General features: G+C 38.1%; 1 protein-coding gene across 2 annotated transcripts in view; it reads left to right on the plus strand.

Annotated features, from left to right (window-relative positions):
* Positions 1-23423, plus strand: part of ATAD2B (ATPase family AAA domain containing 2B) — a 174967-nt gene that overhangs the window by 140525 nt on the left and 11019 nt on the right. For both annotated transcript variants that reach the window (XM_054476527.2, XM_054476528.2), the window contains exons 22-24: positions 153-312; positions 17437-17559; positions 20736-20873. In XM_054476527.2, the coding sequence (XP_054332502.1) occupies positions 153-312; positions 17437-17559; positions 20736-20873 (421 nt within the window). The remainder of the gene's footprint in view (positions 1-152; positions 313-17436; positions 17560-20735; positions 20874-23423) is intronic.

Raw genomic sequence — 23423 nt, forward strand, 5'->3', positions numbered from 1 at the left:
CATAAATAGCACTGCAATTTTATCTTTATAAATTATTTATTTGATATTTAGATTTAATTTTTAAAGAACTTTGTTTTATTTTGTGTTTTTATGAACTGAGATGATATGAAAAACTGGAAGTAATTTTTATTAAAATATCTTATCTGTTTTAGGTTTCAGATTATCTTGAAGTAATCAAGGAACCAATGGACTTATCAACAGTAATAACTAAAATTGATAAACATAATTACCTGACTGCAAAGGATTTCCTGAAAGATATTGACCTCATCTGTAGCAATGCTTTAGAGTATAATCCAGATAAGGACCCAGGAGGTAAGGATGCATAGGGCAAGGTTCCCCTTGATAATCAATCAGAAGACAGTTTACCGTTTAAATACTAAGTCATGCCTGTGTTATAGATAGATAATTTTCATGACCTGTTGTTTTTCAAAACTTCTCAATAAGAAACTCATAGCCTACATAAAAATAATGTGTTTAAAGTAGAGAATTGTATAGTTGTAGGTATTATTTTCAGGGGTTCGTTTCTTCATTTACCTTCTACTTTTTATATTTACATTGTGATTTGAGAATTTAATTGAAAATATATTAGTCAACAATTGCAGTGCTGATAAAGATTCGGAATTTTGAATTCATGGGAATCCATAATAGGATCAGTTTATGTGTCAAAAGATCCTTTTATGTGGAATGTTATCTGTTCTTCATGTAGAATGTTATCTGTTCTTTTGATTGTTGGGATTTCTGTGTAACTGTTTTATTTTACTCCTAATCCATCCTGTATTCAAGTGTATAGTCCCAACTTTTGTTATCGCTCTCCAGGGAAGACTGCCAGGAATATATCTGCAGTAAAACAAAATGAGGTGATTTATTATACTGAGGAAGAATGTGTGTCATAGGGAAGCATATAGGATTTGGACTTGTGTTAAGTGATTTTGGTTAGAGTATAAGGAAGTGGGGCTTTGCAGTGGATTAGATGCTGTTAGAAAGTAGGAATAATTTTAAGAACCTAGAAGGCAAGAAAATGGAGCAAGGCTAATAAAGCTGTGATTGATAAAGAAACAGCAGTTGGCTGGGTGTGGTGGCTCACACCTGTAATCCCAGCACTTTGGGAGGCCGGGGTGAATGGATCACTTGACCTCAGGAGTTAGCAGGCCAGCCTGAGTAACATGGCAAAACCCTGCCTCTACAAAAAAAAATACAAAAATTAGCTGTGTGTGGTGGTTGCGCACCTGTAGTCCTAGCTACTTGAGAGACTGAGGTGGGAGGATCACTTGAGCCCTGGAGGTTTAGGCTGCAGTGAGCTGTGATCATGCCACTGTACTTCAGCCTGGGCAACAGAGTGATAGCCTTTCTCAAAATGGAAAGGAAAGGAAAGGAAAGAAAAGAAAGAAAGAAACAGCAGCCTTTCTCAAAAAGGAAAGACAAGAAAAAAAAAGAAACAGCAGTCATTCATATTAGTCAGGATTATGTTTGGTCATTGGCTATTATTGTTTTTTTAAATTTTTTTGAGATGGAATCTCCCTCTGTTGCCCAGGTTGGAGTACAGTGGCATGATCTCAGCTTACTGCAACCTTTGCCTCCTGGGTTCAAGTGATTCTCCTGGCTCAGCCTCCTGAGTAGCTGGGATTTCAGGCACCTGCCACCACGTCCAGCTAATTTTTGTATTTTTAGTAGAGACGAGGTTTCACCATGTTGGCCAGGCTGGTCTCAAACTTGTAACCTCAAGTGATCTACCAGCCTCGGTCTCCCAAAGTGCTGGGATTACAGGCCTGAGCCACTGTGCCCAGCCTGATTATTTATTTATTTATTTATTTATTTATTTATTTATTTTTTGTGGTCAGGACAATGTTCATGTTTTGTCTGTGTTTAGACATGATTAGACAGAGTGGTCTAATTTTTCTCTTGACTCATCATGAGCACAGGGTGGCCTTGTTTGATACTAGTGTTCTGTGAAATTGTTTATGTTTAATTGTAGTACCCTGAGGCCTAGCTGATAGTGCCAGGCCAACTCCTGGCTGTCAGGAGCCACTTTTCGCTTTTTCACTCTATTGAGAATTCTATTTATTTGATAGGTAATACTAAAAAAAAAAATGCTTCTTATTTTTAAAACATTTGTTTAAGTTTTTGTTATCTAAAGATATTTAGAGTATAATTTGTGCTTTGTTTTGTTTTTTGTTTGAGACAGAGTCACTGTGTCACCCAGGCTGGAGTGCAGTGGCGCGATAGTGGTTCACTGTAACCTCCGCCTCCTGGATTCAAGTGATTCTCGTGCCTCACCCTCCCAAGTAGCTGGGACTACAGGCACGTGCCACTATGCCCAGCTAATTTTTGCATTTTTAGTAGAGATGAGGTTTCGTCATGTTGGCCAGGCTGGTCTTAAAGTCCTGACCCCAGGTGATCTGCCCCTCTCGGCCTCCCAGAGTGCTGGGATTATAGGTGTGAGCCACCGCGCCTGGCCTGTGCTTTGTTTTGTGTCTGTATTTTGAGGCAGTGGTTCTCAACCCAGGCCATATGGTAAAATGACCTAGATTTCTCAGTTTCACGTGAAATTAGGTATTTTTTTTGCTTCAATTTCAACCATAATAAATCACAGATTCTATAATTGCAAAAACTGCTATTGCTTTTGCATCAACCCAGTAATTTCCAAGTTAGGAGGCAGAATAAAATTTTGCATGGCTGGACTTCGTATGTAACAGTTTTTCAGCTTTATGTTATTTGCCTCTTGTAGTTTTTGTTGTTTGTTTGCTTTACCTCTTTCTAAGTTATTTTATATAACACACACACACACACACACGTATATACTTTTTTTTTGGAGACAGCATCTTGTTCTGTTGCTCAGGCTGGAGTGCAGCGGTGTGACCTCATCTCACTGCAATCTCTGCCTCCTGGGCTCAAGCGATCCTCCCACCCTAGCCTCACGGTAGCTGGGTAATACAGGCACACGCCACCACACCTGGCTAATTTTTGTGTTTTTGTTTGTAGAGAAGAGGTCTCGCCATTTTGCCCAGGCTGGTCTCAAACTCCTGGGTTCAAGTGATCTGCCCACCTCGGCCTTCCAAAGTGCTGGTATTACCCATGTGAGCCAGTGCACCCAGCTTATATATATCTTATAGAAAAATATACGAAAGTAGAACAAAGAAGAATATTAAAAACGTATTAATTACATCACTTAGTGTTTTTTCTCTGTTTTCTTCCCCATCCACAGATACACTGTATGTAGAATATATACATGCACCTTAGTTTTACTAAAATGACTAGGATTTTTGTAAATTTTGTCATTCCTATAATATTTTGTGAAAAGCTTATTAATTAATATGTTTCTCCAACATTATTTTAATCATATGTAGATCTCATATAACAGCAAATACCCGATTGTTGGACATATTAGATTTTTTAGTTTTTTCCTCTTTTATAAACGCTGATAAATATCTTTGTAATGCAAATTTTATGTTGATTCTCAGTTAGTTCCTTAGAATAAGTTCCTTAAAGTGAAATTTCTGGATCAAAGAATATATATCTTTTAAGACTTTTAATCTGTACTATTAAAATTTTCTCTAAAAATTTTTAAAAATTATACCAGCAGCGGGCTGGGTGCAGTGGTTCATGCCTGTAATCCTAGCACTTTGGGAGGCCAAGGTGGGTGGATCACGAGGTCAGGAGATCAAGACCATCCTGGCTAACACAGTGAAACCCTGTCTCTACTAAAAATACAAAAAATTAGCCAGGCGTGGTGGTGGGCGCCTATAGTCACAGCTACTTAGGAGGCTAAGGCTGAGGCAGGAGAATAGCAGGAACCCGGGAGGCGGAGCTTGCAGTGAGCTAAGATCACGCCACTGCACTCCAGCCGGGGCGACAGAGCGAGACTCTGTCTCAAAAAAAAAAAAAAAAAATTATACCAACAGCATCAGGGCCACTGTTAGCCACTATAGCAATTTTTGGTAAGTAAGAGAACCTTCTTCAGTTGGATGCCATCCTGTAACAGGATGGATAGTAAAGCATGGGCTGGATGTCAGCCCCATTTCACTCCCTTCCCTTGCTGGGGTCCTATGTGAGGGTACAACCCGCACAACTGTATATGTAGTGGCTTTGAGCAGTGTGTGAGAGTGCTTGTGTGCTTATACCTTCAGCCTGGTTTTCAAGACACAGAGACTGCTGTTATTGTGTAATATGTAATGAGAATATGGGCTTTGGATTCAGACCTAGGCTTTAGTCCCATTTCTCCTATTTCCTAACTCTTTAACTTTGATCAAATTAAGCCTCCTAAATTTTAGTTTCCTCATCTGTAAAATGGGGATGATAACAACATTCTTTAATTGGGGTGGTTGTAAGAATTAAATGAGCAAGTGTATTAGGTTGAACCTTATGAAATTGCCATTTTCATATGGTTCATCCTAAATATCTTAAGCCTTTAGCAGAGTAGCTGGGACATGATAAGAGTTCCATAAAGGTTAGCTGTTGATGTTTGTATTCTTATGATCATTATTTAAATTGTGCTTTAATTTTTTAATAAGTTGGTTTCTTAGTGGGTACCTGCATATTTGCTCTAGAATGACCCTTTATACTTTGTGCTTATTACATTCCCTGGACCATACTTTAAATGTAATTCTATTTTGAAACAAATCTAAGGGCTGGTAGTGAAAATGAATTTAAGTGCTTAGAAAAAGCCAGCTGAGAAGATCAATCCATATTTTTCCCTTCTCAGTAATTAATTATAACCATGTTGATATTAATATTTTAAGGAAGAAGTAGTGGTTTCTGGTGCATAATAATATTTTACTACAAAATGCAGTTCCACAATGAAAGAATATGGCTCTGCTTTCTTCACTTGTTCTGATACAAAAAGTGATATAGTTCAAAGGCATTATTTTGGCTGTGTTTAGATTTTTTTCATATCTTTCATCAAGCAACCTCTTTTTTTTTTTCTTAGCAACAGAACCACTTGTTATGTTCCAGAAAAACATCCTCAGGGTGTGTTGTGTAGCAAGTGGAAATTACATGAATGTTGTATTACGTTTACAAGTTCCCATGAGTATTTGGAAGCTTACAGTGTTCTCTTTTGCAGAACACTTGGCCATTTGGGGAAAAAACTAACATATACATAGAAGACAACAGCCAACATTTTGAAAGATATACATGTTGCCTAAGTGTTGACCCAGATTCTCTCCCTTGAGGATGATGGGAACAGAAATTAAATGATGGGAACAAGAAGAAATTGACCTGTGTTCTAAATGTGACCAGTATCAGATATTTGGCCCTAATTACTACAGTATAGATACATGATATATTACATTTGGCTCATCCCCATTCTCGGTCTTGCAGTGCACCCCTCCTATATCCCCCAGGCCTATTCATATGCTATATACCATCATTTGACTAGTTTTGCTGAAATTTTGGCCCTAATCTTTTAGTTGTCTCAAAATCTTCTATGTTGTACAAATTGTATAGGATTAAAGCCCCCAGATTCACCCAAACTTTTGGAGCCCTCTGTGTTTTGCTCTTAATACGTTTCTAAATTTATCTGCCATAGTTGTATCTCATGGGTTGTTTCAACCAAACTCACTCATTTTTCTGTTAGTGTTTATGAGTACTATCTGCTAATTACTGAGCTGGGTGCCTAGACTACAAAGATGACTCTGACAATTCTTGCCTTTTGAGACCAAGATATAGGTATAGATATAGATATATCAGTATTATGATAGATCCATAATGCCTACTGGATAACTACTATGTGGCAGGCATTATTCTATATGTAATTGTATTAGTTTACTAGTGCTACCATAACAAAATATAACAGAAATTAATTTTCTCACAGTTCTAGAGGTTATCAATTCAAAATAAAAGTGTCAGCAGGTTGGTTTCTCCTGAGGCCTCTTTTTCTTGGCTTGCAGATGGCGGCCTCCTTCTCTCTGTGTCCTCACATGGCCTTTTCCCTATGCCTGTGTGCCCTTGGTGTTTCTGGTGTGTCCAAATTTTCTCTCCTTATAAGGACATCAGTCAGATTGGATTAGAACCCACCCATATGTCCTCATTTTAATTATCTTTTTAAAGGCCTTGTCTCCAAATACAGTCATATTTTAAGGTACTAGGAGTTAAGCCTTCCACATATAAATTTTGAGGAGATGCATTTCAGCCTGTAACAGTTATATGAAACACAATCCCTACTATATAGAAAGTCATCAATTTTTAGAGATGATAAATACACTTATCAAATTATTGGTGATTATAATAACAAATATTATTAAGATAAAGGGATACCATAGAGGTGGCAATCATGAATAATGTCTTAAGGTGCCAGCAGATGATTATAAGACGGTGTCATAAGGTCTTATTAGAAATATGTTACCAGGTTAGTGGAGCACAGAAGAGAAGACACTACCTGGAGATTAGCAAGATTGGGAAGGGCGTTGATTCTAGGCTGAGGAAACAGAGGTATGAAAAAAACAAGTCTGGAGAATAGAGTGCCTCCGTGGAGGAGTGGTGGGAAACTAATTTGCTTCTCTACTCACTGACTCAACATTTATTGAGCATCTTTTTGTTAAATATTCTCTGTGTATAAATCCTGTTTAAGGCTAGAGATACGCAGATGGTTAAGACACAGCCTTGACCTTTTAGTATCAAATTTGGGGTAGAGGTCAAGGCAGTTGTAAGATGGAGGTTGGAACATCAGTTAAGATTTAATTGCAGTGGCTGCAGGGATTAAATATAGAGGTCTTAGTGACCAACCATTTAAATATGGTGGACAAAAACCTAGAATGATCCCTGAGGTTTTGGTCTGGTTAGAGGAATCTGGGAAGGTAAACCAATGGAGGAACAGATTTATGGGCAGGATGTCAAATTCAATTTGGGACATGTTAATATGAGTCATATTTGGTACACCCAGACAAAATGCAGACCTTATTTATTTATTTATTTATTTATTTATTTATTTATTTATTTATTTATTTATTTTTGAGACGGAATCTTGTTCTGTTGCCTGGCTGGAATACAGTGGTGTGATCTCGGCTCACTGCAACCTCCGCCTCTCGGGTTCAAGCAATTCTCCTGCCTCAGCCTCTCCAGTAGCTGGGATTATGGGCGCGTACCATCACACCCAGCTAATTTTTGTATTTTTAGTAGAGATGGGGTTTCACCATGTTGGCCAGGATGGTCTCGATCTCTTGACCTTATGATCCGCCTGCCTTGGCTTCCCAAAGTGCTGGATTACTAGTTGTATATGTGGTTCTGGAGATTGAAAGAAGTGGGAAGGAGATATGGTTGGGAGTCATCATTGTAGAGGAGTGAAGGAGATTTCATAGACAGTGTGTAGAATGAGAAGAGAGAGGAGCCCAGGAGGGCCCCTTTTCTAGGAAATATGGGTCCCAGTTCTTGCCCAGTGTAAGTCCCAGTCTTACTGTTTCAGGACCTTTGTCAAATGTATCGCCTCTACTGGGAGTATTTACATGTTTTTCTTTTTAAATCAGTTTTATTGAGATATAAGCAACATACAAGAAAATGTACTTTTTAATAGCACGTAGCTTTTAAAATCACATATAGTTTTAAAACTTCACCTACCCGGCTGGGCACGGTGGCTCACGCCTGTAATCCTAGCACTTTGAGAGGCCAAGGTGGGCAGATCACGAGGGCAAGAGATCAAGACCATCCTGGCCAACATGGTGAAACCCCGTCTCTACTAAAAATACAAAAATTAGCTGGGTATGGTGGTGTGCGCCTGTATTCCCAGCTACTTAGGAGGCTGAGGCAGGAGAATCGCTTGAACCTGGGAGGCGGAAGTGCAGTGAGCCGAGATCGCGCCACTGCACGCCAGCCTGGAGACAGAGCAAGACAACGTCTCAAAAAAATAAAATAAAATAAAAAATAAAATAAAATTTACCTACTCTTCAGGGAATACTAAAATGCTAAGTTCATGAAAGATTTTTCTGATTTCCTTCCAGTTGTAAGTAACCCCTTTATCTCGGAATCTCATGATGTAACTTTTCTGAGACATTTATTACTTTTTTGCTCATAGTTATTTGTTTACTTATCCTTATCCCTTATTTTAGACTCTAAGCCGATTGAGAACAGGATCTGTATAGGCATCTTGTGTAAAGCATGTTCTTAATAAATGTGGCCAATGAGTAAATTTTATTTATTATTCTATTTTTATTTTATTTACTTATTTATTTTCAGACAGGGTTTTGCTCTTGTTGCCCAGGCTGGAGCACAATGCCACGATCTCAGCTCACTGCAATCCCCGCCTCCCGGGTTCAAGTGATTCTCCTGCCTCAGCCTCCTGAGTAGCTGGGATTATAGGCATGTGCCACCATGTCCAGCTAATTTTTGTATTTTTAGTAGAGACAGGGTTTCACCATGTTGGTCAGGCTGGTCTCGTACTCCTGTCCTCAGGTGATCCACCCGCCTCAGCCTCCCAAAGTGTTGAGATTACAGGTGTGAGCCACTGTGCCTAGCCTCTATTTTTAGATACTAACTCAAGGAATCTCAGATTAAGTAGAAATTGTAAAATGGAGACATGGTAACATTCTGTGGAAATATGCATAAATACTAATAATATATAAATATGACCCGAACCAGTAAATATAGTTAAAATGTTTTTTTGTTTTTTGTTTTCTTTGGAGACAAGGTCTCATGCTGTTGCCTGGACCTGAGTGCAGTGGCATGATCATGGCTCACTGCAGCCTTGACCTCCTGGGCACCAGTGATCCTCCCACCTCAGCCTCCCGAGTAGCTAGGACTACAGCTACAGGACTTACCACCATGCCTGATTTTAAAATTTTTTGTAGAGATGGGATCTTGCTATGTTGACTATGCTGGTTTCAAACTCTTCAAGTAATCCTCTTGCTGCATCCTCCCAAAGTGTTGAGGTTACAGGTGTGAACCACCATGCCCAGCCAAATTTCTTATTTATGAAATTATTTAGGATGAAAAATCATACCATAAAAATTAGCTTTTCTTAAAAATATGGTTACTCTTAATAATTTTATTGAACAAAATCTCAGCTAATATACTTCTGGGATTTTTTTTTCTTCATAATGAACTAAAAGTGAAAGTTTACCAATTACAAAAGAAACATCAACACAGTGAAATTGCTGTTACTTTCATTAAAGTAGTGCTTCTATTAATTTTATAGTTACTCATCTGTATGTCCTAAGTAGCCATTACTTTTTGCTGAAGACAAATGTAAGTGGTAATATCTTTATTTTATAGATGAGGAGATTGGGGCTCAGAGAGATTATATAATTATCTGTGTGCAAACCCTCAGATGTTATATGGCACAACTGAATGGATTGAGAGCTGTCTTGACTTCATTGCCAATATGTGGGGTTTTTTTGCTGTGCTTATGTAACTTGCAAATTTCATGGATTTGGACAATCTTAAAATCTTAAAGTATGAGACAGAGTGAAAACTCATAAATATGTAGTTTCTATTCCCACACAATTTTAAACCTAGAGTTTTAAGTGATGAGTGAGTTTCTGAATCCACAGACAAAATTATATTCATGTGCAGTTTTCAACTTTTATTCTATTCTTTTTTCCCTCCCCCAAGAGGAGGTCTCACTCTGTTGCCTAGTCTGGAATGCAGTGGTGCGATCATGGCTCACTGTAGCCATCATAGCTGACTTGAGACATCGACCTCCCTGGCTCAAGTAATCTTCCCACTTCAGTCTCCTGAATAGCTGGGACCACATGAGCCACCAAGCCTGTCTAACTTTTTAATTTTTTGTAGAGATGGGGTCTCCCTATGTTGCCCAGGCTTGTCTCAAACTCTTGGCCTCAAGCAATCCTCCTGCCTCAGTCTCCCAAAGTGTTGAGATTACAGATGTGAGCCAACATGCCCAACCATGTTCTGTTCTTATATGGATGCAGGTCAAAAAGAATAAGAACCTAGGATTGTCATAGACATCCCTTCTACTTTGAATATTCTTCAAGTTTGTGATTATATGCTATGTATAATCTTAGACAATCTTCTAAACAATGATTGAAAAGAATTGTAATGATAGGCACATGAAAAAGCAATGCCCTGGCCCAGCGCAGTGGCCCACACCTGTAATCCCAGCACTTTGGGAGACCAAGGTGGGCAGATCGCTTGAGCCCAGGAATGTGAGACCAGTGTGAGACCTGGGCAACATGGCAAGACACCATCTCTACAAAAAGTACAAAAATTAGCCAGGCGTGGTGGCGCATGCTTGTAGTCCTATTAATAGCTGCTCGGGGCACTGAGGCAGAGAGGACTGTTTGAGGCCAGGAGGTTGACGCTGCTATAAGGCATGATCATGCCACTGCATTCTAGCTTGGGTGACAGAGTGAGATTTTGTTCCCCCACCCCCATCCCCCCAAAAAAGCAGTGTTCCCTCTCAAATGCAGATTTTTTTAAAAGAATATATTCCTTGTCTTCCATACTAGTGGGAAATTTTTATGGAATTTTTTTTCTTCACTTATTCTTTTTTCTTGCTTAATTTAGGGTAGTGTTGGGATAGAAGATACACTTTATAAAAAGCAGAAAGACCAATCATTGAGTTATTTTAGAGATAATATGCCAGATCCATGCCTTTAGATTTAATCTTACCTTTTTTTTTAGTTTCTCTTCATTCAAGCCGAGGTAGAAAGCCAGTGGTGGAAAGTTGTGGTATTGCATAGGCTACAAACATTGTATTGTCAACTTGAAAGTATAGCTACTTCTAAGGATGTTGATGTTCATTGTAGTTTTTTATTATAGTAGCTAAAATTAGAAGCAACTTAAAGCTTCCAAAAAGAGAACAATACTTTTGAAAAATTAAGGCACATCCTACTTTGGATTGTTGCACAACTATTAAAGTTTGGTTTTCAAAGAGTATTTAAAAGACACCAGGAGACTTCTTTTCTTCTTCTGGCCAAGATGGAGTAAAAGGGACTCTATTTATTTACCCCCTCACATGAAACAATGAAAAAAAAAAAATGAACAAAATATATTTAAAGAAAAACTGTTTGGAAGGCATTGGACACCAGGCAACACAGGACAGTGATTCCCAAAAGATAGAAACAAATAAGAGGAGTAGTGTGGTTGCCTGGAGACAAGTTCCAGATACCAGCCCCAGGAGGAGCAGCCCAGGTGTATTCTGGAGGTCCTCTGAATTGCGGAGCCAGACCTGGAGTCTGAAGAGGCCACAGTGGTTTGCGTTTGCAGGGCAGATTACCAGAAAGAAGAAAGCTGCACAGAGAGAACACTCTGGCTATCTCCAGGAGGTCCTACCCTAGTGTTTAAGTAAGTACTGGTTAGTGCATATGTGTGAGAAAACTCTGAGGCCAGAGAAAGAGAGGGAATATTCCTTAAAGTTCACACAGGGGCCGCAATAGAGTTAGAGCTGATAAACCAACAAGGAGATAAAATGGAATCATAAAAAGGTATACAGTAATTCCAAGAGAAGTGAGGAAAAAGAGGAAAAAGGGAACAAAAAACATATAGGCCAAGTAGAAAATAAATAGCGACCATATAAATAATCACATACATCACATTAAAAGTAAATGCTCTAAACCAGGGGTCAGCAGACTATCATCAAGCTGACAGCCTGTTTTTGTAAGTCAAATTTTTTTACTGGAACAAAATTATTCCCCCCATCCCCGCTTTTCAGTTCAGTGATAAATGATGTCTACAAAAAGCCTACAGTTCTCATCATACTAGTGATGAAAGAGTAAGTACTTTCTCCCTAAGATCAGAAACATGACCAGGATGTCTGCGCTTACCACTTCTATCAACATTAAACTGGAGCTTTCAGCCAATGCAGTAAGGTAAGAAAAAGAAATAAAGGCATCCCTACTTCCAGAAAGAAAGAAGTAAACCTGTTGTTGTTTGTAGACGTATGATGTCTACATAGAAAATCCTATGGAATATTTAAAGAAGCTATTAGAACATATAAGTGAAGTTAGGGTTGCAGGAGACAGGATCAGCATGTAAAACACTTGTTTTTCTATATACTAGCAACAAACAGGAAATTGAAATAACATCAAAAAATAACATGAAATATAGATAAATCTGACAAAAGGCATGTAAGACTTATACATTGAAAACTATAAAATATTGGTGAGATAAATTAAAGAAGACCCAAATAAATGGAGATATATGTTATGGCTTATGGATTGGAAGACTCAACATTATGAAAATGTAATTTCTCCCCAGATTGAACCACAGGTTCGACACCATTGTATCAGAATTCCAGCAGGCATTTGATAGAAATTGACAAGCTTATTCTAAAATTCATATGAAGATGAAAAGGACCTAGAATAGTCAAAACAACTTTAAAAAATAAAAACAGCTGGAAGACTTAATACTACCTTATTGTAAGACTTAAAAAGTTACAGTAATCTAGACAGTGTATATTGGCATGAAGTTTGACAAATATGTCAATGGAATAGCGTAGAGTCCTGAAATAGATGCACACATAGAGGGTCAATTGCTTTTTGACAAAGATATAAAGTCAGTTCAGTGAAGAAAGTAGATTAATTTCAACAGACAGTATAGGAACAATTGGATATCAGCACACAAAAAAAGACTGTATGCAGAAGTTGACTCACAATGGATCACATACCTAAATACAAGAGCTTAAAACTTATAGCCAGAATATTAAGTCTCAGAATTTAATAATAACCCAATTTAAATAATGGACATAAGAGCTGAAGACACTTTACCAAATAAGATATACGGAAGACAGATACACACATGAAAAGATACTCAACCTCATTAATCTTTTTATTTATTTGTTTGTTTGTTTATTTATTTTTTGGAGACAGAGTTGCTCTGTCACCTAGGCTGGAGTACAGTGGCATGATCTCAGCTCACTGCAACCTCCGCCTCCTGGGTTCAAGCAATTCTCCTGCCTCAGCCTCCCGAGTAGCGGAGATTGTAGGCACACACCTCCATGCCTAGCAATTTTTTTTTGTATTTTTAGTAGAGATGGGGTTTCACCATTTTGGCCAGGCTGGTCTCGAACTCCTGACCTCAGGTTACCCGCCCACCTCGGCCTTCCAAAGTGCTAGGATTACAGGTGTGAGCTACTGTGCCCAGCCAACCTCATTAATCTTTAGTGAAATGCAAATTAAGACCACAGTGAGGCCGGATGCAGTTGCTCACGCCTGTAATCCTAGCACTTTGGGAGGCCAAGGTGGGTGGATCACCTAAGGTCAGGAGTTGGAGACCAGCCTGGCCAACATGGTGAATCCCTGTTTCTACTAAATATACAAAAATAATCTGGGTGGGGTGGCACACACCTGTAATCCCAGCTACTCAGGAGCCAAGATTATGCCACTGCACTCCAGCCTGGGCGACAGAATGAGACCCTGTCTCAAAAAAAAAACCAAACAAACCGCAGTGAGACAGCATTAAACACTTGTAAGAATCGTCTAAAACTGAAAAGACCATATCAAATGTAATCAAGGATGTAGAGTAACAGGAACTGTGATGCACTGTGGTGGGAATGTAAAATGGAACTGCTGACTTGGAAAACAGTCTAGAAGTTTCTTAGAATGTTTAACATATATGTATTATAGTCGTCCCTCCATATGTGTGCTTTGGAACCTGTGGATACAAAGGGCTGACTGTACTACCTTATTTTATTTATTTGTTTATTTGTTTATTTATTTATTTATAAATAAAGAGACACTGTCTTGCTCTGTCACCCAGGCTGGAGTGCAGTGGCGCGATCTCGGCTCACTGCAACCTCTGCCTCCTGGGTTCAAGCAGTTCTCTGCCTCAGCCTCCTGAGTAGCTGGGATTACAGGCGCCTGCCTCCATGCCTGGCTAATTTTTTTGTGTTTTTAGTAGAGATGCGGTTTCACCATGTTGGCCAGGCTGGTCTTGAACTCCTGACCTCGTGATCCACCCACCTTGGCCTCCCAAAGTGCTGGGATTACAGGCATGAGCCCCCATGCTCGGCCACTACCTCATTTTATATGAGAGACGTAAGCATCTGCGGATTTGATATTCAAGGGGAGATGGGGTCCTAGAACCAGTCCCCTGCGGTTGCTGAAGAACTGTACCTATCATTTGACCTAGCTATTCCACCCCTTAGTATTAACCCAAGGAAAATTAACATGTATATTTCCATACAAAGGTTTGTTCATCAATGTTTATAGTGACTTTGTTTATAATAGCCAAAACTCAGAATTATCCCTAATGTCCACCAGCATGTGAATGGATAAACAAATTGTGTTATACCCATATAATGGATTAGTTCAGCACTAACAAATAACGAAGTACAGATACATGCAAAAATAGGGACCAATAATTATTTTTATGCTTAAATAATTATGCTGAGTGAAAGAATCCTGATTAAAAATGTTCTTTGTGATTCCACTCGTATATATAATTCTAGAAAATATAAACTGATCTATAGCAAGAGAAAGCAGGTCCTTCATTGCTTGGGAATAGAGGGCTGTGGGGAAGGGTGAAGGGAGGAAAATCAAGGGTCACAAGAAACTTTTGGTGATGACAGATATGCTCATTGTCTTTTTTTTTTTTTTTTGAGACAGGATCTTGCTTTGTTGCTCAGGCTGGAGTGCAGTGGTGTGAACATGGCTCACTGCAGCCTCGACTTCCTTGGGCTCAAGCAGTCCTGCTGCTTCAGCCTCTCAAGTAGTTGGGACCACAGGCATGCACCACCATGCTTGCCTAATTTTTGTACTTTTTGTACAGAGTGGAGCAGGTAACGGGAATGAGTCAAGAGTGGAGACACGGTGGCTCGCCATGTTGCCCAGGCTGGTCTCAAACTCCTGGGCTCAAGCAGTCCTACTACCTTTCCCTCCCAAAGTGCTTTGACTACAGGCACGATCACCTCCCCTGGCCCATTCATTATCTTTATTGTGGTAATGTTATGGATGTGTACTTATGTCAAAATGTATCAAATTGTATACTTTAAGTATGAGCAACTTATTATATGTCTATTATGCTTCAATAGATCTATTTTTAAACTTAGGGAAGTACAATATGTTAATAATGCAGATTACAAAATCATTGTGTTTTTTGTTCATAAAGAGAATTGTTGAGACACATATTCATGTGCCTACATGGTATCTCCATTGGGATATTTTTTAGGCATCTCCAAACTGACATGCCTGAAGCTAAACTCTTTAAAATTACTCTCTAACTTCTTTTCCTCCTTTCCTGTCTATTCTGGTTTTTTTGTTTGTTTGTTTGTTTTTGCATCTTTATAAATAGTATGTCCATCTCCCCATTTTTTATGCAAGAAGCTAGGAAATCATCTTTGATATTTATGTTACCCTCTTATCTACTTTATCACCAAATTGTGTCATTGAGAGCACATTTCAAATCTGTAATCTCGTCTTTCACCACCACCACCACCATTACCCCAGTTCAAGTCATCATCTTCTCTCACTAAAAAAAAAACCTAGTGACTATGCTCCCTGGTGTTATTCTTGACTCCTCTCAATCCAGTGATCAGAAAACAGCCACAGCAGATCTTTTCAATGATTTTCATTGCTCTTAGGATACAATCTGAAATCCTTTCAATATGATCAGTTCCTCTTTGCCTCTTGCTTATTATGTTCTGACTACTGTTATAAATAAAGTTTCAGTACCTCAAAAAGCACTTGAATATAAAATTTTCTTATTAATTCTCAGCAAGGCAAGTTCTTCTATAGAAGGGTGCACCCTTATAGATGGAGCAATGGTGGGCGCCCACTTGGACAAGGGAGGGGAAGGGGTTATTGTCCCTGATGCACGTGACCCCCGCTGCTGTGTCGTTCTCCTATTGGCTAGGGTTAGACCACACAGGCTAAACTAATTCCGATTGGCTAATTTAAAGAGAATAACGGGGTAAGTGGTTTGGCAGGAAAAATGGTTATGACAGAGCAGGTAATAGGAATGAGTTAGGGTGGAGTAGGTAATCGGAATGAGTTAGGGTGGAGCAGGTTATCGGAATGAGTCAAGAGTGGAGTAGATAATCGGAATGAGTCAGGGTGGAGCAGGTAATCGAAAAAGGTTGCTTTATGAGGAAGTTAAGTTTAAAAGTAGAAGGCAAAGAATTGAACATACTGACGTATTGATTCTTTGAAATTTAGAACTCATAACACTACACTGGCTGCATTTCAGTTTCTTGAAATCTCCAAACTCTTTACTGCAGGATTTTCTCACATGGTATTTTCTGAACCTGCACTAGTTGTTTTTTTTTGCCTTACTCTTTCAGTAGCTACTCCAGTCTGTGCTTCAAGTGTCAGTTTAAATGCCTGTTCTTCAGAGAGGCTTCTTCCTGACTTGCTCAATCTAAATTGGAACCCACACCAGTATCCTGTAGGTTTTCTTCATAGCTGTTATTCAGGGTGTTTTGCTTTTGGGTTTTTTCTTTTTTGGAGGGAGGAGGTGTTAATTTGGATGTATGAGAGATTATTTGTTCCTGTAGTGGTCTGAAAAAGTCCTTGAAAGTTGATATCATGTATGTTTTGTTCACTGCTGCGGGTGGCCACCATCCAGCTTTCCCTGGTGCAGTCGACAACATTTGTTGAGTGAATGTTTAGAGAAAATGTGTTGGAAGTAAATATATCAGTGGTGCCTTTGAGTGGTGCATGTTTGGTTTTGTAAGATTACCACAATGAGCCATAATAACTTTCAAATCAGAAAAGTTATAAAGTATCTCCGTAACTTTGTCTATACTGTTTGCCTTTACTAGAGAGGAAAAAGCAAATGTTTTGCAACTCTGGATTCTTGCTCTTGATACTGTTATAATATTAGTTACCTTGATATATTACTTGCCTTTTCATATTTCTGAGTTGCACAGGTCTAGGGGGCACTGTTTATATTGTATTGTTTATGAATGGGAACTTCTGGATTAGTGTGAAGCAGAGGCTCCTCTTTTAGTACCATTTTTAGGTATAGTTTACCTGGAACCATGTTTATGGTTCTCTCCTGGATCTCCTGGTGTATACAATGTGTACACCATCTTGTGCCCTTTAGCTTAGAAGGTCTTTCTGTATTTCTGTTTTTGTCACATTTAAAAAAATAAGTCACCTTTAGGATATATTGTATTCTTTAGCATAGTTTTGACCAATGTCAACTTAGGAGAAATTTAAGATTTTTTTGAATTCCTAATATTAATCTCTGACAGCTCTGGGGCTGGGCATTTGGTGAATATCCTCTAAATACTTTTTAAATTTTTACTGAAAATCACATATTTCTGTTTTCAGAAATTTGAAACCATGTATCTTTTTCTTGTAATTCTCCAGACTGCTTCAGAAATGGTAATAGGTTTAGTCCTTCGAGGTTCTTAAAGTTTAATTTTCAGAGAATTACTAACTTGACTAAGTAGCTTAGTATATTTATTTTTCTACCCATACTTTAAATGAACTTTTTCTCACCTAGCAATGCTTTTTATAATTTTGTTTGTATTCTTTTGCTTTTTAAGATGTCCTTTGTTAATGTTATTTTGTTTCTATAATAAATATATACCAACTTTTTTAACAGATAAAATAATTAGGCACAGGGCTTGTACCCTGAAGGATACTGCACATGCTATCATTGCAGCTGAATTAGATCCAGAATTTAATAAACTTTGTGAGGAAATTAAGGAAGCAAGAATAAAAAGAGGTAAGTTGTAGAAATAAACTTGATACTGAAGCCTAGTGTGCTCTGTTCAGGCCAAGAGTCCTTGAATGATGTTTCTTTAGGATTGCTGGTATTATGAAAGTAATATATTTAATGTATTTATTTAATTTCTGATACTAATGTGTTATGTAAATTCTCAAAGATATTTTACAGCTTTACCTACTGTGAAAGTTTTAATGTGATAGTGTGTATTACAGAAATAAAGTGTTTCTTAGTGAAATTTGTTTTGTAGGAGTAGCTTTTTAAAGAATTGATTTCTAAATGGATGTAGATATTAGATATGAAAAGATTTTATTTTTCATCAGTTTACTTTCTGGTACTTTAAAAACATGTTTAGATATACTGTTTTTCCCACCCTAGTGAGATTTATATGCAATTTTGTTATTAGAAACACAGAATTAGCAATTGTGGTTTGTCGATTCAATTTATAATCTTGTCCTTGAGGAACTCACATTTTAGTAGGAGAGAGAGAAATGTAAAACCAATCAAGTACAGTGTGTTGTATGCACTGGCTGAAGCATGTTCAGAGCACAGAGACGAGACCTCCCAGTAGGGAACCCAGCATTTTGATCAGAGTAAGGAGTGAATATAGAAGTGTTCTCTCTAATGGACTAGGGAGGCAGTGACAGAGGAGGAGGAGGTGTATTGCACACAGAGAAAACAATAGCATATGTAAAGGCACAGAGGTGTGAAATGTCTTGATGTGTGTTAAACTGGTATTGCCAAAGCAATACAGAATGCTGGAAATAGGGCTCAAGAGGTGTGGGGTCCAGGACACAAAAATTATGAAGAAACTTTTCTTCTACCTTTTTAGAGAGCTCTTCCCTGACCACCTAATCTGATAGAGGCTTTGGTAGCATTTGGCATTATATTATTTGTTTTTTGGTCATGTCCTCCTTATTTAGGATATCAGCACTTTGAATGTCTTGTTTATATCTCTACTCCAGTCCCTAGAACCCTGTCTGGTATAAAACAGGTTTTCGGTAAATATTTGAATAAATCAATGCCATGCTAAGGAGATTGTAATTTATCTTGTAGATCAGTGTTTTCAAAAATGTCTGCCTATTATCCACTTCAGCTTAGACTTATGAATTAGATTCTGTGAGAATATTAAGGCCAAGAAATCTTTATTTGAACAAACTATCCAAGAGTTTTTATGTACACTGAAGTTTGATAGCCATAGGCAATAGAAATCATTGAAGGATTTTAAGCAGTGAAGTGAATTGGTCGAATTGCCTGGGCGGGAAGAAGTAACATGGTTTCAATGTGCCAGGGTAGGAAGATGGGAGAGCAGTTGAAAAGCTGTTGGAGCCCATTTGAAAATGGTTTGGCAATTTCTAAAAAATTAAACATGGATTTACTGTATGACCCAGTGATTCTACTCTTAGGAATCTACCCAAGAAAAATGAAAATATATGTCCACATAAACACTTGTATGTTCATAGGAGCATTGTTTGTAATAACCACAAACTGGAAACAACCCAGATGTCTGTTAGCTGGTGAATGGGTAAAGAAAACATAGGATACCCATACAAGCACGTACTACTTAGTAATAAAAGGGAACAAAGTACTTTTACACAGTACAACATGGATGAACTTCAAAAACATGCTGGCTGAACACGGTGGCTCACGCCTGTAATCCCAGCATTTTGGGTGGCAGAGGTTGGAGGATCGCTTGAGCCCAGGAGTTTGAGACCAGCCTGGGCAACATGGCAAGATACCATCTCTACAAAAAAATGAAAAACATTAGCTAGGCGTGGTGGTGTACACTTGTGATCCCAGCCATTTGGAAGGCTGAGTTGGGAGGATTGCTTGAGCCTAGAAGGTTGAGGCTGCGGTGAGCCATGTTCATGCCACTGCAGTCCACCCTGGGTGACAGAGCAAGATGTTGTCTCAACAACAACAAAAAACCCAAAACATTATGCTAAGTAAAAATAGCCAGACCCAGAAGACTACATATTATATGATTTCTTTTATATAAAATGTCCAGAAAAGGCAAGTGTATAGAGACAAAAAGTGGAGTAGTCATTGCCTGGGACAGTTACCTAAAATTGGATTGCTGTGGTGATTTTACAATTCTATACATCTACTAAAAACTATTTATTGTACACTTAAAACAGGTGATTTTTATGTTATATAAATTGTATCTCAGTAAAGCTGTTGGGGAACAAAAACCTGTTGGAGTAGTCCAGGGTTTTAATTAATGAAGTAGGAAGGGAGTTAGAAGAGATTAATATAAGTGAGATGTAGCCACAGGGATGGAGAGCACTGTGAAGTGAAGGAAGAATAAAGACTGGCTGCTATTTTACTGGTTGAGTGGCTTAGTAGATACTAATACTGCCAATCTAGATAGGGAATATATAAGAACGAACTGTTTTGTTTTGTAGGGAAAAATAAACCAGTTATCTTTAATTTGATCTGTCTTTAGGAAATTCAGTTGGAGATATGAAGTAAGGAGTTGTATATATGGATCAGAAGTTGTATATCTGGATCAGAGATGTTTGGGCTAAAGATACAGATTTGAGAATTATTATATAATAGTAATCGAACCTGAACACAATGATACTTTGCTGGGGAACGTGTAGATTAGAGTAAGAAGAAAAGTGGTTACAGAGAGAACCTGGAGAAAAACCAATTTAAGGACCACATAGAAGAAATAAATCTCTAGTGAAGAAAATTAAGATAGAATGATTAGTCTTAGGAATATAATGCAGGACAACCAAACTGACTGCAGTGTGGTGCAACAGGAAGCAAATAGCATTTTGAAACAGTTCACGGGAATGGGGTTTAGTAGCCCGGTAGACTATTGTACATTCTAAGATGGCAGAGGTCATTATTTTTGGATAATATATAATCTTATTGTTCCACAGTCATAATAATGTAAAATGTGCCCCTTTGTGAATTAAAATGAATAAAAATAGGGCCCCTTTGGGGATTAAGTGTAAACATGGCCTGCCAGATTGTTTTATTTTTATGATTTTATATCTAAGTTTCTTACCCATCTTAAAACAAAAGACACTGCTTTCATTGGAACTGCAGACTGCTCAAGTATAATTAATGACTTTAAAACTCAATTTTGTATTTGAGATTTTTTTTAAACCTTTTGGTTTATGTAGCTGGGAATATTTAAAGAGGTATTGCTTATCTTCTGCTTGCAGGCTTATCAGTAACATCAGAACAAATAAATCCTCATAGTACTGGAGCTCGGAAGACAGAAACTAGAGTCGAAGAGGCATTTCGGCACAAACAAAGAAATCCAGTGGATGTGTGGCACAACTCTGCAAATAAATGTGCATGTGAGTATTTGAGCTCATGTTATCCAGTAGTGAGAACAACTGAGAATGATGCAGATATGTTAGGAATTGGGTACAAAACAAAGTGCTGCTGTTTTCCCATAGCTCTTTTAATCTCTTTTCAGAGGTGAAGAAAAGCTTATGAGGTAAATGCTGAATCAGTAATATATTTCGTTAACTTTATTTGTTGTTTTCTATCCCTATTCAATATTATTTGCTATGACAATTGAACTAGGCTTGAATATTTTCAGTTTTAAACTTTGGTTTTTGGATAGCCATGTGGAGCCAGTAGAATTTTTATCTGCCCCTGTCCTTATCCTCCACTCCTTATACACTATGCAGGATGTTCTCTTTAGGGTGGGAAATGGACACTCCCACGTGTGGGTGTGTCTGATCTGGCAACAGGAAGTTGATTTTTCTGAGAGACTATTTTGTGTTCAGTTTGAAAAATTGGCACAGCCTTCTTTTCTTTGTAGTTTTTGTGAGATGTATTTAAAGGGAAAATTGGGAGATTTTTTGTACTCATTCATGTTGATCTATAACATTTCCAAAAGACAAATGTTAATAAACACTGCGTCTTTCTAATAGAGTCCTTCTGTTTCACTAAAGATAGCCTTCCTTGGAAGATACATGCTGTTTTTCTGGTATAAAGGTGATAATCCAGGTTAAGTATCCCTTATCCAAAATGCTTGGGACCCAGAAGTGTTTTGGATTTTGTGTTTTTTTGGATTTTGGAATATTTGCATTGTACTTACTGGTTCAGCATCCCTAATCCAAAAATCAGATATCTGAAATGCTCCAATGAGCAGTTACTTTGAACGACATGTCAGTGCTCAAAAAGTATTGGATTTTGGATACTCAACCTGAACTACTCTGTCAGTAAAGCTAGCTATAATATGTTCTTTCACCAGTGGCATTGAATTTGAATGAATAAACTATACCCGCCTTTTTAAAGCTTGTCCCCTTTTGGTAAGTGGCATTTGTATATGAGAAAGTTTGAGAAAGGACTTAACGATGCCGTGAAACTGATTAAGCCTATTTGGCCTAGTTGTATTTCAGATCATAACTTGGATTGTGTAATGTAGTACTCTAATTTAAACTTTGAAATTCTTTACATTCTATGCATCTGCTACAAATATTTATGAATGAAAATGCATTGAATATTCACTTAAAGAAGTTTTAAGTGCCTTTAAATATTTTAAAAACTTTTTGAATCCACAAATATGAGTTTTGTTTTCTCTTACCAGTAGATGGCATATGCGACCCATAATTTTTCTGTTTTACATTAACTTAAATAAGAAATCTGAATGTCCCTAAGGCATAGTTGCTTTCCTAAGGCCTTAGTTTTGGAAACAAACTCAGTGACGCTATAAAAATTGACTGTAAAGATCGTGTCTCTAAATGGACTTTTCACACAGAGCACCCCGATGAAGGAAGTGGTGTGTGTGTGTGTGTGTGTATGTGTGTGTGTATATATATATATATATATATATATATATATAAATTTATTTATTTATTTATTTTTTCTTGAGACAGAGTCTCTCTCTGTTGCCCAGGCTGGAGTGCAATGGCTCAATCTTGGCTCACTGCAATCTCCACCTCCTCAGGTTCAAGCAATTCTCCCACCTCAGCTTCCCAAGCGACCGGGACTACAGGCGCCTACCACCACGCCTGGCTGATTTTTTGTATTTTTAGTAGAGGTGGGGTTTTACCATGTTGGTCAGGCAGGTCTCGAACTCCTGACTTCAAGTGATCCGCCTGCCTTGGCCTCCCAAAGCGCTGGAAGTACAGGCATGAGCCACCATGCCTAGCTGGAAATGGTATATTAAGCATTAGGACCACAAATACTAGTATATACTCTTGCCACATGCCAGGTACTGTGAAGATACATCAGTGACTAAAACAAAAATCTCTTCTTGTGGAGCTAATGTGATCTGTTTCTCTTATTTTGCCAAAATTATACCAACCATTAGAAATAATTATATAAGGAAGAGAAAAATACCTCCAGTCCTACTTCCCAAAGATTAAGAACATTTTCTCTTACTGTATTAGCCAGGTCTATCCTGGAGTAACTTGCTTCAGCAGGGCTCCCAGCCTTTGCTTATGTACTATATGTCAGGTAGTTGAGGTGACTCTTGATTGAGCAGAGTTCAGCTTCATTTTGCTCTAGTTTCATGGCTTGGGAAAGAAAAAGGGAACCTGTTGTACTTTCAGTTACATGGTTGGAGAATAAGAGAAGTTATGGTGTCAGGAATGGCCTGTCAGGTAGTAAAAGCCTAATAGCGCTAACTTTCAGAGTCAGAGCAAGCTGAATGCTTTTTATTTTTTATATGGACTAGATTAGTTTTTCTTATAGCTAATGGGATGTTTACAAATGCCCATCACCTGAGCCTGTGTACCAGATTTTAACAGTAGATTAATACAGAAATTTTCTTCTCTATGCTAATTACCCTGTAACTTTAAATTATATAAATAGAAATTAATAGGGGAAAAGAATGAAGAGTTAGTGCTAACAGGATTACAGTTTTGAAGGAAAAATACATGTTGAGCCAA

Source organism: Pongo pygmaeus, chromosome 12 (genome assembly GCF_028885625.2).
Source record: "Pongo pygmaeus isolate AG05252 chromosome 12, NHGRI_mPonPyg2-v2.0_pri, whole genome shotgun sequence".
NCBI lineage: Eukaryota > Metazoa > Chordata > Mammalia > Primates > Hominidae > Pongo > Pongo pygmaeus.